The sequence below is a fragment of the Podarcis erhardii genome (genome assembly GCF_964252035.2).
Source record: "Podarcis erhardii genome assembly, chromosome: 3".
Classification (NCBI taxonomy): domain Eukaryota; kingdom Metazoa; phylum Chordata; class Lepidosauria; order Squamata; family Lacertidae; genus Podarcis; species Podarcis erhardii.
Window position 1 is genome coordinate 98,878,483 of NC_138507.1, and position 18,001 is coordinate 98,896,483.

The 18,001-nt window shown below is 41.3% G+C and overlaps 1 protein-coding gene across 3 annotated transcripts in view; it reads left to right on the plus strand.

The window, feature by feature from the left end:
* Positions 1-14,945, plus strand: part of LPGAT1 (lysophosphatidylglycerol acyltransferase 1) — a 51,587-nt gene extending 36,642 nt beyond the window's left edge. For all 3 annotated transcript variants that reach the window (XM_081854944.1, XM_081854942.1, XM_081854943.1), the window contains 3 exons: positions 8,003-8,129; positions 11,463-11,569; positions 13,132-14,945. In XM_081854944.1, coding sequence (XP_081711070.1) covers positions 8,003-8,129; positions 11,463-11,569; positions 13,132-13,283 — 386 coding nt within the window. In that variant the 3' untranslated portion in view covers positions 13,284-14,945. The remainder of the gene's footprint in view (positions 1-8,002; positions 8,130-11,462; positions 11,570-13,131) is intronic.
* Positions 14,946-18,001: the final 3,056 nt, after the last annotated feature.

Consider the following 18,001-nt stretch of genomic DNA (forward strand, 5'->3'; position numbering starts at 1 on the left):
AGAATTTCCACATTATTTTTCTACATTACTTGTTTCAGAGTGAAGGTGTGTTGAATTTGTAGTATTGTTTTTACGGGGCTTTGGAGGTATGCTTTCCAAAAATTCAGCTGTGTTCAAAATTAATATGAGAAACTGGGGAGCTTTCTCTGTATTTTGCTTTGCAAAACAGTCTCTGACTTTTTGGAGATACAGCAGAATTTAACAAGCAATTTATATTCACCATGTAAGTGAAATTACTTATTTAAGATCTGAGACTCAGCTGAATTTAGGTATCTGTAGGAATGTGAGTTTACAAGGGAAAAGGCATATTCATTCATTTGCGTGCAGTTCTTTGTTACCTGGCCAGCTTCTGGCATACCAAATGCGATTTCTTCTCTCTTGAGACCTTGACACTGACAGTTGGTCTTGCTCAGTATTTGATGAAGCATATTGTAGTTCCTTGGCAGTTTCATTGGTCTTGCCAGCAGTGTCCTGTCTACAGTCCTTCCTTTCGTTGTTTTATATAACTCTACAGGATATCCTAAATCTTTTCAAGAATGTGGTGCATACATAGCAAGTTCTTTGGTATTCCTCAGGGTGAGAGTTTTCGGTTTTTCACCTGGACAGCATTTTACAAGGTTATAGTGTCTGATTATATGTAAGTTTGGTTTTCACACTCCACTGCTTCAAGGTTTATCTTGTTTTTTAATGACAATGTGGACTAACAGAAACTTTATCAGAATACTGGACTTTGGCAGCATAAGCAGTTTCCAGTTGTTGTCCATTTTTTAAAGAGATGCCTTTGTGTGTCACGATTCATTTGGGCTCTTTAAAATAATTACATTGCAGAGTCAATTTTCAGGAGCACGTTTCTGCTAAAGATTGTGATTACTGATTGTTGTAAACCTGCTATTGGAGTATTGTGTTTATCCATTATTCCTGATGTGTTAGAAAGTCTCATTAGTAACATCCTCATTGGATCAAAATGGGCTTGCAGATACCTTAACATTGAACCTGAGCAATTAAGTGTTCAGTGACAGAGGTATAATGGAATGAAATAGTTGAAGTTCGCAAAAAAAATGTAGCAATGCACTACTTGCTGATACTAAAGAAAGTTTTTATTAATGTAGATAATGAATAAATCTCATTTACATAGATCGGCATGTGTTATTTATTGAATTATGACCTCATATGATAGAACTCTGGTGTCATTTTAAAGAAGTGTTTTCTTTTGTGTGCAATAGCTGACCCAGTTTAAATTTGTGAGTTTGTTATATACTGCACACAGATGGATGCCTCGATGCCTCCTCACCCTCAAACATGCTGCTTTCTGCCTAATTCTAGTTTTGGCCAGGCTTAATTGATTTAAAATTAATTGTTTACCTGTATGAACCCAGCCCTAGTTGTTCTTTACCTTTTGTTTATGTTGTAATCCTGCAAAGAGCACCAGCCCAATATTTCTAAGTTACCGTATTTTTCGCCCAATAGGACGCACCGCCCTATAGGACACACCTAGGTTTTTTTGGGGGGGGGATAAAGAAAAAAAAATTATTTCCCCCCCAGGCACGGGGCTGGCGCGGGGGAAGCCTGAGCTTCCCCTGACCCCGGCCCCCAGAACAGCCTGCTATCCGCAAGCCTAGGGAGCCGCGCCGGTCTCCCCAGGCTTGCGGAGAGCTGTGCAAAGCCCAGGCACACTCTTCAGTGCGCCCGAGGGTTCGGAAGGCAGGCAGCTCTGCGCAACCCTCCGGAGCCCAGCGCGGCTTGGCACCGGGCTCCAGAGGTTTGCGCAGAGCTGCGCGGACCCCGGGAGGGCAGGCAGCTCTGCGCGAAAGCCTGTATTCGCCCCATAGGACGCACCCACATTTCCCCTTCATTTTTGGAGTGGAAAAAGTGCGTCCTATAGGGCGAAAATTACGGTACTTAGGGCTGGAGTTAGCCTATGAAGAGGAACCAGGAGTGAGAAGTAGAGATTGTATAAGAGATGAACAGTACAGGAGGTGAAGGAGTAGGAAATAAGATAAGTTTATGAGTGAGAAGTGGGCATAGTGTTTGAGAAATCTAAATTAATGGGGAGACATTCAAGTCACTGCTACAATGTGCTACTGCCACCTGTTGAACAAATGAATGGAATATCCAGTCTAAAACACCTGTATTACCTATTTTGGTCTATAGGCAGCAGCAATATGCTATAACAATGCCTTCCTGAATCGTATCAGATGGGGCTAAGATGTGCCCGGCTATTTGTTGTTAATACTTTAGAGCTTTCATTTGAAATGCAGTGTTAAATATTGCTGGCTTTTAATGATAAAAATTGGGTAATGATAGACAAATATTGGATAATCTGCTGGCGTATTTATATTCATCAAATTGATGTTTACCCATTGAATGCAGGTAGAATACCTTTTGTAATCTTCAGTGCAGTTCACAACTGAAGGGGTGTCTTGTTTGGTTTATGTGGGAAGATAAATATGCTCTTCGTTTTAGATTTGGAGTTTGCTTTTTCTGGTCTGTCAGCATGCATAACCAATGAATCCTATCCTGGCTCTAGATATCAAGTACAGCCCACACTGCGTGCTTTTAAGCATTTAGGTCCCACAAAATGAGAAACAGAGTTGAGTGAGACCCCATCTTTTTATTTCAACCAACTATTATTATTTTAAAATCTTTTCATCAGGTTGGATATTCAAAGGGGGAAATGATCTTGAAACATACTGGATCAGACCACGAATCCGTCTTATAGTCCTGCATTAGATCAGACATTCACTTCCACGAAACCCACAAGCCAGGGCATGATGCCAGCAGTTCTGTCACTTTGTCAATTCAGTGTTTATCCCACAATATTTTGGCAGATTTTTAATATCAAGACACAGGAATTTATTTAAATCAAATGCTTCCATTTAGATATCTAAGTCTGAGCTATACTATTTAGTGTCAGATGGGCTTCCCTGAGACAAGCAATATAGCTATTATTGCTGTATTTAATAAATACTACACTTTTTCTGCTCTCCCTTCCAAAGCTATGACGCCCAATTATATTGGTGGCACAAAGATGCCTTACTTTTCGGGTTGCTAAACTTCTAAAAGGAGAATGTATACGTGTGTTATGTATTTGTTTGTTACTTGGCTGGGATTCATGTAGCCCAAAATGTTATCCTTGAACGGGTAGTATTGCTAAAAGACGTTTCTTCCTTTTCTGTTTCTTTGATTGCTCTGAGTGTTGTGAGAATTTGCCTTGGCACTGGATGAAAGCATCCCTACTGAAGAGCACATTCAGAACGGCTAGGCCAAGCTATTGCACTTGGCAGCCCCTGACTGCAAGGAACCCAGAGGGAAGGGAAGGCCTGTAGAGAGTGATAGATAAATACATGCCGCAGCCTGCAGGGTTTCCATTCAAATCCCTGTGGGCTAATTTACTTGCTTCCAGAGGAAGCAAAGACTAAGAGTATTCTCGAGTGGAGCAACACTGTAAAAAAAAAATAATAAATCTTTTTAGGTATAGTCTCTGAAGTATTTACAAAATTGTATTTCTTCTGGTAGCACAACTGGGATTTCTTCCGAAGCATTAGTCCCTGATCTGCTCTTTACTCTGGCACTTTTGTGGTAAAAGCTGGAGGCCAAGGAGGTGAGCTTGCTCTTTTGTCTCCTTCAGCTCTGATGCCATAGCACAGGTTTGTCTTGGGCTCAGAGGCCTAAGGACACAATAAGGGGGTCTATTGGTTTGCTTTTGCTTTTGTTTTATTCTGTATTTTGTGTTCTCATTTTGTTTGCTTATATTGTGAACCTCCCTGTGATCTTTGGACAAAGTGCGGTATAGAAATGTTAATAATAATAATAATAATAATAATAAATATACCCTACAGTGAGTTATGGTCTGAAGTGGAAGGATTGGGGGGGGGTGATGAGCAGCCTTGGCCCTCCTTTTGCCCCAAATTAATTTTAAGTACTTCTTTGCTGGACTGAGGAGGAATAACTGGTGAACCAGTTCTTTCCATTCATCTCTCCAGATTTTGGGCCTTAGCTGGCCAAGCTTTGTCCAGGATTTTTTGGACCCTCCCATGTGTTTTGGGAGGAGGCAGGCAGAGGCAGGAGAAAGGAAAGGCGAGGGCGTTGAGAGCCATGGGACAGCAGTAGAGTGTGTCTCTGTGCTGCTTGGGACGGGTGTGTACAGGGTGAGGGGTGTGGCAGGGTGAGGGGCAGAGAACAAAAGCAAGTCTAGAGTGAGAGACTAGGATAAAATCCAGTTTCCACAACTTCTCGCGAGCTTTCTATGGGTGAGTTGAGGGTTTGATTGGACCCTGGCTGAGAACCCGAAGGCTGAAAGGGAGGGTGTGTTAGGAGGAAACTGAATTGGTATTGATTTATAAACAACAACAACAACAACAACAACAACAACTGTCTTTTCCCAATATTTTGTTTTAATTGTTGTTGCTTCAGTTTTTTGTACACCGCTTAGAGGTATTTTTTAATATATTAAACTGCATAGAAATTAAATAATCAAAAAAGTATGCTTTGTAATTGTAAAATAAACTGGTGGGCAATCTGACCTTTTAAGAAGACCTTTGCAAGACTGAATTCAGGGCACTCCTGGCCCTCAGAGTATAAGAATTACCTCATGCAAGCAGATGCAGCCTTTGAGGGAATGGTCCTGGCTCAGTGGTGGAGCATCTGCACAAAGAAAGCCCTTTGGTTGTGTCTTTAGCATCTTTCAGCTAGGGCACGAAAAAAATCCTCTGTTAGCAACACCAGAGAGCTGCTGTGTAAAGAGCTGCTGCCCATTTGCCCCATGCAGCACCAGATCCTCTCAGGCTGGCCTGGGCAGGAAGGGGTATAAAGCACTTGATTTTTCATCTGACCCTTTTTCACACCACAAGGTCTACCTGACTCTGTCACAACTTGCCTCTGTGGTCTTTTTTGCTGGCCCAGACCCCTGGCTTGTTCTCAGGTACTGATGGTCATGGAGTCCTGACTCTCCAGGCCACTCGCTGCCTGTGGTCCAGCCTTGACATGCCACTGGTCTCATAGACAGCACTGAGCTAGATGGACAAATGGTCTGACTCTGTATGAGCCAGCATCTTACGTTCGTGGTCCCCATCACTGCACACTAGGACACAGATATTTCTCTGCTTTCAAAAAAGAGGAAGAGCGTGGAAGATGTGGCAACAGTTCTTTTTGCTTCTCTAGTTGGGGAAGTACAGTAATACAGTGTGGCTGTGGAGCTTGTGCATGTGCTCTCTCTCTCTCTCTCTCTCTCTCTCTCTCTCTCTTCCCCTTTCGCCTCTGGCAGAGACAGAGTGTGCAGATCAGGTCACTGGTCAGGGCACATCAGCACACTGTAGCTATTGCTTTTATAGTGGCTCCCTCAACTGTTTGCAGAGTGTGTACGTGTAGGTTGGAGCTAGTCCTGCTTGCAACATCTCCTTTTCTATCTTCTGGTTTTAAGAACAGAAATGGAGAGAGCTACTTTCTTCATTCTGCAATTTCTTTCTGCGATGCAATTCAGCCTATACTGGCTTCCAATGTGTGTAGATGATCCTTGGGGGAATTACGGGTTTAATTTTCCAGGGTTGCTTGAATATCAACATATATAGCATGGGAGAAGTGGAAGCCAGGATGAAACCTGAAGCAAAACAAGCAGTCCCTGGAGGGAAACGTTGATGTAGCTGGCTACTAAGTCCAGCACGCCAGGGTAATTGGACCATTTGCTGAAAAGAAACTCTCAGTGTCTTCTAATGCAGAACAAAAGTATTTTAATTGGAAAGATCAAAATAGCTTGGCTGCTTGAGATCTGTGTGTCAAGAATGTAAGGAAGGGGTTTAGGAACCATCTCTTTCCTGTTGCAACGTTGTCGCTCTTGGCAGAAATCCTAATGCATTACACATCTTTATTGAAACAAATCAACCTATCCTTTGGCTTAAGGTTTCTCAGCAGTCCATTATATGCATAAGAAGTATGCCTTTGAAAGGCATACATGTCACAGAGTTACGGGCCAGTGCACTATGTGGAGAATAAAGCATACAGTTAAAATGTGACACATGATTATATTACAGTGGATGCTCGGGTTGCAAACGTGATCTGTGCGGGATGCACGTTCGCAACCTGCAGCGGTGCGGGTTGCGATTTGGCGCTTGCACAAAGTGCGACCAGCGAAACCCAGAAGTAACCCATTCTGGTACTTCCAGGTTTCGGCGTTCCATAACCCAAAAAAACACAACCTGAAGTGTCTGTAACCTGAGGTATGACTGTATTTTAACGGCTGCTTTTGTCCGTAATTTTATGTCTGCGCACTACAGGCAGTGACAAATTTGCGTGTGTCCAGTTGACACACGACTGCCAGTGAAGGGGTCCTTTTGGACCTGGAAGAGGGCAGAACGGTGGACAGAACAGGGCAGCGAGGGCATTTGTGCACTCTGCCGACACATGCGGGGGGCAGCAGTGGAAGCCCCCCCCCAATGGTTGCCACCTGTAGTTTATTCTCCTCCTGTTTTGCATTTTTTATGGTGGTTGAGTTATTTTGTGGCTAAGATACCTCGAATGCTATTTAGCTGAGAGGCAACATATAAACCTTTCAAATAAGTTAGCCAATTAATTTGGGTGAAAATAAAACATGCTTAACTTTATCTCAGTTGCTCTCTCTCTAATATTTTTATGGTAGTTTTGTCACCATAAACCAAGTTGGCATACAGTACTTTGGTTCTTGTTTCTATGAAGACTTCCTTTCTTAGGTATGATGATGGCTTTTTCCTTGGCGTTGAGAATATCCGCCAGTCATTGATTGTGAATATATGGTTTCCTGTGATTTAAAACATCTACTTAAATAGTAATGAAGTGTTAATGTAAATGGGCTATAAATTAAAATGTGTATCTATATATTGTTGTGTTAAAGAGTTATTAAATAATAGCCGCTATTTTGTTTGCTAAAAAAATATTTTGAAAAGGGCTCTGTAAGCATTGAGAAAGTGTGACGAAGAAGCTTTTGAAAGCCTGAAAGAGAATGAGTAACTAAGAGAAGAAAGGTCTCTAGGCGATGAGAACTTACGCCAAAACAAATATATTAGTAGGTTGCCATGTCTTCTTTGATACTACTTCATACATTCCATGCTGATCCTGGTATTGAAAACAGATTTGTGTACTAAGCCTGTTGAGACCAGAGGTTGCAAGCACTTGCAGGCTTCAGCGGTGTATCAGACGTATGTCATTTCCTCTGCCCAGGGAGAAACTGCTCCTACACCAAACATGGCACTAGGTTAAGCTTTTTAAGTGCTTGCCTTAATTAGCATCTCACTTGTTGACAGAATGCCAGAAATTTAATGGTGTACCTTTAATGCTTACTGATAATTTAAATCATGTTGGTTAGAGCATGGTGCTGATAGTGCCAAGGATGCTGGTTTGATCCCCGCATGGGACAGCTGCAAATTCCTGCATTGCAGGGGGCTGGACTAGATGATCCTCAGGGTCCCTTCCAACTCTGTAATTCTATGTTTCTATGTTGTTATTAAAACATCCTCACATTGTATATCTGAATAATCCTACTAATGTACATAAGCCATAGAAACATCAATGTATTTCAATAAGAGAAGTTCTTTAAAGCAAGCAGCAGTGCTAATAATATACCTTGAATTATTCCTTCCTAGGGCTATATGGAGGATACACGGTAGATTTTGTGTGTGAGAACAGGGCGAGAGGGATTGGGGAGCGAGGGAGATGAAGTGGAGTCTTTGGCTAACCAGAATTTAAATAATTGAAATGTATGATGTCATGATCAAGGGTAGCCATTTTTGTATATTATGATTTGGAATATAAGGGAGTTTTCTGCCAATTCTCTAATTTGAGAAGTAAGAGCTGAACATGTTCCTGCCTGATTTGGCATCGTGTAGTATGGAGGTATTTCATCAAATCATAGAATGCAGATTATTATCAAATGAGTTGGCATGATGTACTGTATTAGAACAGAAGTATGATACTAACAATTGAAAATCATACTCTTTCTGTTTCCTTTCTTTTGTTCTATAATCCCCTTTCTTAGAAAGTAAATCAAAAGGTCTTCAGTGGGTGATAGATACAACCATTGCATATCCCAAAGCTCAACCCCTAGACATCCAGACCTGGATTCTTGGCTACAGGCGACCAACAATTACACATGTACATTACAGGTAGGAAAAATATGTTTGTCTTCTGTTAATTTTAAATCAAGACCAGGGAAAAATATATTAGGTACTTGTCTTTTGGAATATGACTGGCTTGAAATAAAATTTTCCCGTTGCTTTCTTCCTCAAAACTCTTCATTTTTGGACAAGCAAATAATTTTCAGTAACTTGGGGTGTATGTTTGTAGATAGAAGTTTCTGGGAATAGGTGGGATTTTACCTCCCAATAGCATAAGAAAGTCAGACTATGACAACATACTCCTTGAATTAAAGCCAGTACTTTAGTTATGGTCAAATGTGTCTTTTGAAAACCAAAGCAAGGAAGTTGTTCCTTGCTTGGCTAATAATTGGTCGTAGAGACCCTATCCATCCATCCATGGTGATCTTACATAACATCATACAATGTGGCTCTTGCAAATGTGGCAAACATTTACTGGGTCTGCCCATGACATCTGTAATGAAGAATGCTGAATGCCAGGTCAGTCTGCAATAAACCATGCGGATCCATGCTTTGATCATGGATGAACAGGTGTATCACCAAGACCTGCTCATCAGGTGTGACGTCAGACATCAGTCCTGCACATTTGCCAAAGAATTCTGATTAGTCTTGCGTTCACCTGCCATATGTCCACCCTGCATTTACATGTATTTGCCCTGCAATCAATAGTAGTGTTTACTACAAGACTTGCTTTCAGTGTATCTACCCTGGATTTGCCACACACAGCATAAAGTGGTCCTCTGATAATGGCACAAAGCAAGTTGATAGAGGCTTTGGAAAAATTACTGAATAGTGGGGGCCAATTAAATTTAGTTTTAATGCATAAAGCCTACAACTAACAGACCACTGAATGCAGGCTAGAGAGTGGGGGTTGAGCCCACCTTTCCACAGTGACTTGTCACTAAGTCTGGCTGCTAAGTTGCCTCTCTGTTGAGTTGCCTGAAATAACTTGGGAGAAATATATTTGGAAGAGAAGGGTCAGCATTTACTGTTTTCTTCTCTTCTTTCTTTCTCGGGTCCAGTTTGGACAACCATTCCTGTCTGGTTTATGAACCCAGTAACAAGTGCTCCTCCCTTACCCCTTTGCTCCTTCCATCACACTCTGGCTTCGCCATGAAGATTCTGACCCGCATTAAGCCACATTTCCCCACTTTTTGTGTGATTCAAAACTCTGCTTTAGAACAAGCCAAGATCTTCATGCTGAAGCTGGCATACGGCGGAAGGAGAGAAGGGTTTAAGGAGGGTTATTATATTCAATACAAAAATAGTCAAGTGGGTTTATTATATTTATTTTAGAAATGTATGTTCCCCTTTTTCTTCAGTCTACTTACTGTTCTAGAGTTCAGCTCCGTAGAAAATGTTCTGCATAATTTCAGCAGAAGCCAGCTGTGCACAGGTTCAGTTGCCTGTGATACTATCAAGGAACATTTTATCCTCCCATGTAACCCCTGGAGCAGTTTTGTACTTTATATGGTGACAATTGAAAGGCATGAAGCATTTTTAAACATTAAAAAGGTGTACCTTCCACTTGAAGCATTAAGGGAGAGAGGTAAGACCAATGGTCAAGTCAGGAATCTACTGGTATGCATGCAGTTGTGAATCCAGGAGACCAGGATGACAGATCAGTGGGGGAGAACATTTGAACAGAGCTGAGACCTGGCACTTAATAATCCTATTCAGTCACCTCCCAGGTCTCCCTTGAGAATGTGTATTGTATAAAACATTGCACACACAGCTGCAGCCTGTTCCTGCAAATCTTTTCAGTGTTGTGAATTAGAGTTTAAATAGCACTCAGAAATCTGCTGAAGGTAATGAAAACATAACAGTGTAGGAAGGGCGAATGAAAGGTGGAATGGCAAACAGAATCCTATTATGAAAGACTTTTTCTTTTGGAGACTAAACTCAACTAGTCATTTCATGCCTTTAACTTGAAGGCCAGTGCACAGCAGTCTTACATAAGAGAAGCCAAAAGGCACTTACGTTAAAGAGCTCGCTAATGAGAGTGGAGAGCAGCTACTTTCTTGACCTTTCGATATCTTCCAGGCTTGTTGAAGCTAAAACCTAATAGCAAGATCCTGGAGAAAAAGAGAGGCTGTGATGATGTGAATGGAAATTTATTGGTGAAATGAGTAAGATAAATATTTGGTGGTTGAAGTGAGTGTGAAGTTTTCCATTCAGTAAATTAACTTTTTGTCATGGGGCAATGAAACGATGTTCCTCTAGCTAGCCACCCTATTATGATATGTATAATGAAGGCTTGAGAGAGGGTGCAATTTGATCTTGTGTTTTGGAATATTTGGGGCATAGGGTTAAGTGCTATGGTGATGGCACAATAGGATGCTCTTACCTGGCTTTCCTTTGAGGACTGACCCTGGCTGTTGTGGCATAAATGATGCTGTTCTGACATTAAGGGAAAGTCCTGTTTGGTGCAGAATTGCCCCCCAAACACTCTCATTTGTGGCAGGTAGCGGGGATAAAGGGCCATACTAGTTGTCTGTACTTTGCTTACTAGATTGAAATTCTGAATCCAGGGAACTACAATGAGTTCAGGAACAGAAGGCACTGCATGTGTGCAGACATGTTTTATTTACATATGAATAGAATGATAAAGGTTGAAGATGCAATGGGAACTGGCCTTGAGAAAGGAGCAGAGGAAAGTTGGAGAAGAACTGTGCCAGGATAAATATGCTTGATGGACGCTCCTCATTGTGAAATATGAATTGGACTGGTTTGGTACAGGGAACCAATGTTTGAATATAAGAACTTTCAGAGTCTGCATTTTGCAAAAAATGTGTTGACAAGGCGGTAGGAGAGCTTCCTTAGTGGCTGCACTGATTGCATCTTCCTTCCTAGGGAGAACTGTTTTGCCTCCTCTTTAATAGTCTTTCACCAACAGGTGAGGACTTTTTCTTTCTTTTTTTCTTTTGCTTAGGCATGCCCTCGGATTGATTGTATTTGACTAATTAAGGTATTTGAAAAGAAGTGTATCTGAAGAAGTGTGCATGCACACGAAAGCTTATACCTAGAACAAACTTTGTTGGTCTCTAAGGTGCTACTGGACAATTTTTTAATTTTGCCTGTGTCAGACCAACGCCGCTACCTACCTGAATCTAAGGTATTAGATGGGTGCCCCTAAAGATTGTTGCAAGAGATGAGTCCAACAATTGGTCACTTTTTAAAAAAGTGTAATTGGTTATGCAAACAGTTCTTCTGAGAATAGAATGAATAAATAAATAGTGGAGAATATGCCGGGTCCTGTTCCAGAGTTCACCTGATTCACCTTACAGATGGGAAATTATTTCATATGTCTAGTGTACTGTTCTGTCTGTCTTTGAAATGCAGGATTTTTCCAATTAAAGATGTACCTGTTGAGCCTGCAGCCCTCACTATTTGGTTGTATCAACGGTTCATTGAAAAGGAGGATCTTTTGTCACACTTTTACAAAACAGGTAATACTTTCTTAAGATAAAAAACAAGAATTTTTAATATTCAGCTCCTTTCAAGCATGCTTTCACTTAATGGTCAACTAATTAGAAGTCCAGGATTAAGCTGCCCACTATCCTTAGAGATGTGAAGGTGGACATTTTCTCCCAATTTTTCTGTTGGTTTGTTTTCTTGTTCTACCTCCGCCCCTACCCCCAAAATAGAAAAATTGGGAAAGCCCTATGGTTTCTCCCAATTTTCCTGGGTTTCCCCAAGCCACCCCATCTCTAGTTATGATCTCAGGTCTTAGACATTGCATTTCTAACGTACCTGAATTTTGCGAAACTTTTTCTTTTTTGTATTGTTGGCTTTGTTATGTGCCTGTTAATAAATAAAATACTTAGAAATGATTCTTTTAAAAAAGTATTGAACGTGCCACTTTCAGCCCAGTCCTCTACATGTCTACTGAGAAGTAAGCCTCATTGAATTAAATAGAGCTTTTATTGCAGCATGAATTTCAAGATTGCAGGCATGGGATCAGCCATGCGGGTAATGCAAAAGTTGGTGTTACATATTCTCTTACTGTCTTGCTGCACTTCGTGATGCTATTGCATACGAGTCTAGATAGAGAGCGGCATGAGCCTTTGGGAAGGGCAACTGGAAAATTCTCCTTCCACAGTAGCTGGAGGGAGTGTTCTGACATGTGAAGAGGGGAAAGCATAACTTGTAAACAGTGGAAGTGCTGAAGTGGAGGAAGATTCCCCAGTGAGCATTGAAGCATTTTAAAATGCACGTGTTATTTTAACTTTATATGCTGCTACCATGCTGCCCGAGGTAGTTCTTAACAAATGTTTACAATCTCATTCTGAAAGCCTAACCCAGGCTTCCTCAGACTCAGCCCTCCAGATGTTTTGAGACTACAGTTCCCATCGTCCCTGACCACAGGTCCTGCTAGCTGGGGATCATGGGAGTTGTAGGCGAAAAACATCTGGAGGGCCGAGTTTGAGGAAGCCTGGCCTAACCGATTGAGCCCTTTTTCTCTAGGAAGATCCAAGTAATCAGTTCCCCACCCTATGCACATTAGGGAAATCTGATACCATCTGTAGTTGGAGGTTCCTTTACAAATAAATAGTTTAACCTGCCCTTTGGATCCTTTCCAACTCTACAGTTCTATTTTTCTAATTGCTACATACGCCACACATCCAGTATATTAATGTGTATACAAATCTGCCAAGCCATTGTCATGCTGTCTCATTGCAGAAATAGCGCAGCCATTGCTTCCTTAATTTCACTTGAAATTCAGGAAAATTAAAGAGGGCCTAAGAGGCTAAATAAATCTGAAATCCTGTAGATCCAATTCTGCCTTTTCTCTTACTGCAGAGAAGAAGAAAACACACTAGCAAAACTTAATTATGTTATGAGAAGGATTTTTAAAGTCTGGCTTGTTGAGTAACCCGTATCTTGATGAATGAGAGCCAGTGCTATGCTACATCTGCATTGCGCCGAGTTCTTGTTCTGTCCATGATGTGGCAACACTCTGAAATGGCAGCTTGAATGTGCAACTAACAGACTGTTCCTTCTCTTCCAGGAGCGTTCCCCCCTTTGCAGGGACAGACAGAAATTGTTTCCCGGGAGATGACCCTTAGCAATTTGTGGCTAATACTCGTACAGTTGTTTGCGTTTTTGTCAGGTGGTATGTGGTACTGCATTCTTCAGTATTTTTATCAATGCCTATTTTAAAAGGTGAATGAATGGGACCTAAGAACAAGAGGAACTTGGTACTTTACAGAGTGCATCATGTTATGTTCAAATGTGAATATACCAGGATAAAGGAACATTACTGGATGGACTTTCTCCCCCTTCGGGAATTTTAAACTCCGCTAGGAGAGAGAATCAGTAACACAGCAACCTAATGATGTATTTTAAGAACTGTCCATATTTTTAAAGGGTGTGTCTTCCTCGCACATCCACGTCAGCAAATTCGGTGTTTGAACAGGAGATACAATTATACAACCACCACAGGTGAACATCTGCAGCAAGATTGCTTTCACCGCAGGTAGTATTCAGCATTGTAGTAAAAACTCGGAATCTTCAGCAACTTTCTCTCCAGTAGCCTGTACTGCAAGTCTTGTGGTAGAGATCCCTCATCTGCACAAGCTCAAGTTGTATTGTAATTAATCATGCTGGATCTGTTTAATGTACTCTGCAGACCTGGTTATGGTATTGTGACTGCCCCATGTTACCTATTTAGTAGAGACCTCTCTCCTCCTCTTCTTCTTCTTCTTCTTCTTCTTCTTCTGAAAAAAATATCTCAGTGAGATCTTGTATGGGAAAGCTAGAAAAGGAAAAGCGCTCTGCAAAAGGCATTAACTGTGTCATGAAGTATTGAAGAAATTGTGCATACCTCATTGACCCATCTGTTCTTACCATGTTTTCTGTCTTCAAATCTCTTGAGAGCATCCTCTTGTAAAGGTACTTCACATATGGCACATCACATAACCCGCTTCCCGTTTTTGTTTTACAATGCATTTTGTAAATTGGGATCTTTTCTTCCTTTCTCTTTTTTTGCAAAACAATTTTGAAAATGCAATACAGTCATAGAAAAGAGCATAGCTTGAAAGGAATTTAGAAGCTGTCCATGACAGATTGGATTCTTGATAGCTATTAGCAGTTCAGAAAGGTCTGTGGATTGCCATCTCTAAAGTGTACCTCTTGCCACAGTCTAGCCCAGATGATATGGGTGGGTGTTGTTTTTAACCTTTATAGAGGCCTTTATTTCCATTTGACACAACAGTACCTGGAACATCCATGTGAGGGTTTATGCCAAGCACCACAATTCTTTGCTTATAGGAAAAATAAAATAAAAGGAAGTTAGCAGGGTCATGAAACAGTATATCTAGTCACTGGGTAAAACGTTTGCTTTACCATCCTGAAGTAATGTAAAAATTCTCTGAACCATTAAGAGCGTTATGAAATCTGCCATCTTGCTGAAAAATGTCACTGTCATAGAAAGGGAATTTTAATTTAAGAGGCAGACTGGCACTAAAGCAGGATTTCAGGTTATAATGTTACAGTTTTATAATGGTTTTGAAGGAAAGATATTTGTTACCTATCACTCTTGGAACGTTTGGCATCCTGTCTGTATCACTATATGAAGATATATTTAAAAAGAACCATTCCTAGGAAACAGTTCCTAATTTCCACATACAGACGTGCAAACGAAGCTTGAATGACAGAATGTTGTCTTTTTATGGACTGTAAGTTTTTCTAAGAGCCAAGCCAAGCCAACAGTAGTTGTCTGTGCTAAGTTTGAGGTATATATTCTCCTGGTTTTCCCCTGCCCAAAATCACATGAGAACCAATTTTGGTGAGTAGTATACAAAATAAAAATATAAAACCACAGCATCATCCTTTTTTCTTTTGCTTTGAGTGGGGAAGAGGGGGAATGGGAAGAGATGAATTTCCCCTAGCTATGGGAATGAAATGTCACCTTACTGAACACAGGTGAATAGTGTTTTTAAATAATGAAATGCATTTTAGCATGGATGATGGCAACATCCGCCATTCATTCTAGAAGATAACTCTGGTACATTTCACTGGAATGAGACCACCGCAGATACAAGGCAAAAAGTCAGTTTGCAGTTCAGACCTGCTTTTTGAACTTCATGCAAACTTAAGGATAAAACATAGAAATAAAATCCATTTTAAGTAAAGCACTTCTTGCAGAAGGAAGCCTTTGGGGGGTGGGAGTGGCCAGAGTTCTTTGGTTTTTAATCCTCCTTGCCTTGTTGAGTTATAGGAAGCAGTTTGCTTCATTTGTTACGGAGTTCATTTCTGGTAATGATGTATGTAGCTTTGATCCTGAATGACAAACATCTTGAACTGGGATGCAAAGCAGCAGCTGCTGTTTTAGTGTATAATTTATTTGGACATGCAACCTATTTTAGGAAGGGCATGATTATTCTGAAAACGAAGACTTGCATCCATGGGCGTAGCCAGGATTTGGGGGGGGGGTGCAGGACTTTTGTTAGGGGAGGCAGAACCGACATGATTGGTCAGTTAAGTATTTCTATTGTTTTACTTGATGGCGGGGGGCAGCTGCTCCCCCTGCCCCCTCTTGGCTATGCCCATGCTTGCATCTAAATGTAGGCAGTGAAAACTAGGTATGCATTGTGCTGCTTCATCAGACTTCCTGTTCTGCTATAGCTGCATTGAATTCAGCAGAACCAAATCCAGAGTACATTTGGGGAATACAGAAGAATGGAAAGTTAACAGAACATTTTAAAAATGTGTGTGTATATACATGAAATGCTGTATATATGCAGTAGGTTGGTCTAGTCTGTTCTGAGTACAGTAGTTCAGTTGAAAACACCCTGTGTTAATGGTGGCTTGAACCTTCCATTTAATACAGCATTTCATACTGAGTGAGGCTTCAACATAGGCATCTGGTTGGCCACTGAGAAGAGGATGCTGCCATTGGCCTGTTCCAACAGGCTCTTTTGTTCTTATGAGTGGACATTGTCCTGGGTTGTCTTCTTCTTACAAAGAGGAGACAGGGGATTCCTTGCGTCTTGGAATATAATGAGCTTCCTCGACATCTTTTGCATCACCTAATCCCACATAAGACAGTACAGTGGTGCCTCGCAAGACGAAAAGAATCCGTTCCGCGATTCTCTTCGTCTAGCGGTTTTTTCGTCTTGCGAAGCAAGCCCATTGACAGCTTAGCAGATTAGCACTATTAGCGGCTTTTAGCGATCAGCTGTTAAGCGGCTTATCAGCGGATCAGCTGATAAGCAGCTTAGGGAAAGGGGGGGGGGAGGACAAAAACCCCGCAGGAACTCGCAAGACATTTTCGTCTTGCGAAGCAAGCCCATAGGGAAATTCGTTTTGCGAAGCGCCTCCAAAACGGAAAACCCTTTCGTCTAGCGGGTTTTCTGTCTTGCGAGGCGTTCGTCTTGTGGGGCACCACTGTATCTTACAATTCTGTATCCAAATTGTAGAGTTGGAAGGGACTCCGGGGGTCATCAGTTCCAACCCCCTGCAATGCAGGAATTTCAACTAGATCACACTACCAATGGCCATCCAACCTCTGTTTAAAAACCTCCAGTGAAGTCCACCAACTTCCAAGGGAGTCCGTTCCACTGTTAAACAACTCTTACCATCAGAAAGTTCTTCCTAATAATAATAATTTTGTTATTTAAGTCCCACCCATCTTGAGTTGTCCCAGCCACTCTGAGCAGCTTCCATCACATATAAAAGCATAATAAAACATTGGGCATGTTTAGTCGGAATCTCCTTTCATGTAACTTGAATCCATTGGTTCGAGTCATCTAGATGAGCACCTCGCAGTTCCATCTTCGCAGCAGCTAGCTCACATTATAATTCATGTTCCTCTATGTAAGCATACAATGAAAGAGGTGCATTTATATAGTGGTATCAGAATAGTTGGAAGATTAGAAAGGGGCCACTAATTTGTGTTGAACTACTTCAGTAGGCACCCTTGCTTTCTCTCTGAAAAACATAGTGTAGAGCCAGCTCATCCCATGCTGAAGCTTACCGTACTTGTATGCCATCATACGGGCATTAGCAGCCATGGGACATATCTTGATGCATTGGGGTCATCATGCAAAACTCACCTGGCAATTCAGACATTGTGACAGTCTAACACACACTGCATTTTTCAGCAGCGTGACTGGAGGATGTCATGTTAGAATTGACTCTGAATAATAATTATTTTATTATTTATTAAATTTGTATACTGCCCTTCATCCGTAGAATTACAACATAAAGAACACAAAGTACATGATAAAAATAAGAACAAAAACACATAATCCCTCCCTCCCACATCACACTTAAAAGGGCATCAGATGTTAGTTGGCCAAAGGCCTGGTTGAAGAGGAACGCTTTCATCTGGTGCCAAAAGGTGTATAATGAAGGCACCAGCCGAACCTCCCTGGGGAGAGCATTCCACGATAATGAGGGCTGCTTTGGCAAAGCCTGAATGGTGGATGGCAAACACCCACTCACAAAGCTTGTTTTACTATGGCCTGCATATTTATTTTCTATGCAGAATAGTTTATGTAGAATAATATGCCCAGCAGAACATTGTTTTAACAAATCTTAACAGTTTTACATGAGACAGTTCCATTTAAGCATTATGGAACAGTAGAAAACACAAGGATAAAAATTACGATGCTTTCTCAGGTTTGGTGTGGGTGTTGGAGATTCAGCTGAACCTATTCTTAGTCTTGCAAATTTGCATCAGTATGTTAACTAGGTAGTGTAAAACATCAACTGAAGTAAGCGTTTTGAAGGCTAACCATTTATTAACAAGAAACCATCACGGCCTTAACCGTTTTAAAGTAAAGTGATGCGTGCCATTCACACTTATCCCTTCCTCCCCACTCTCTGAGTTGATAGTCACTGTTCTGCAAGCTTTCTTAACGTTTACGCGTTAT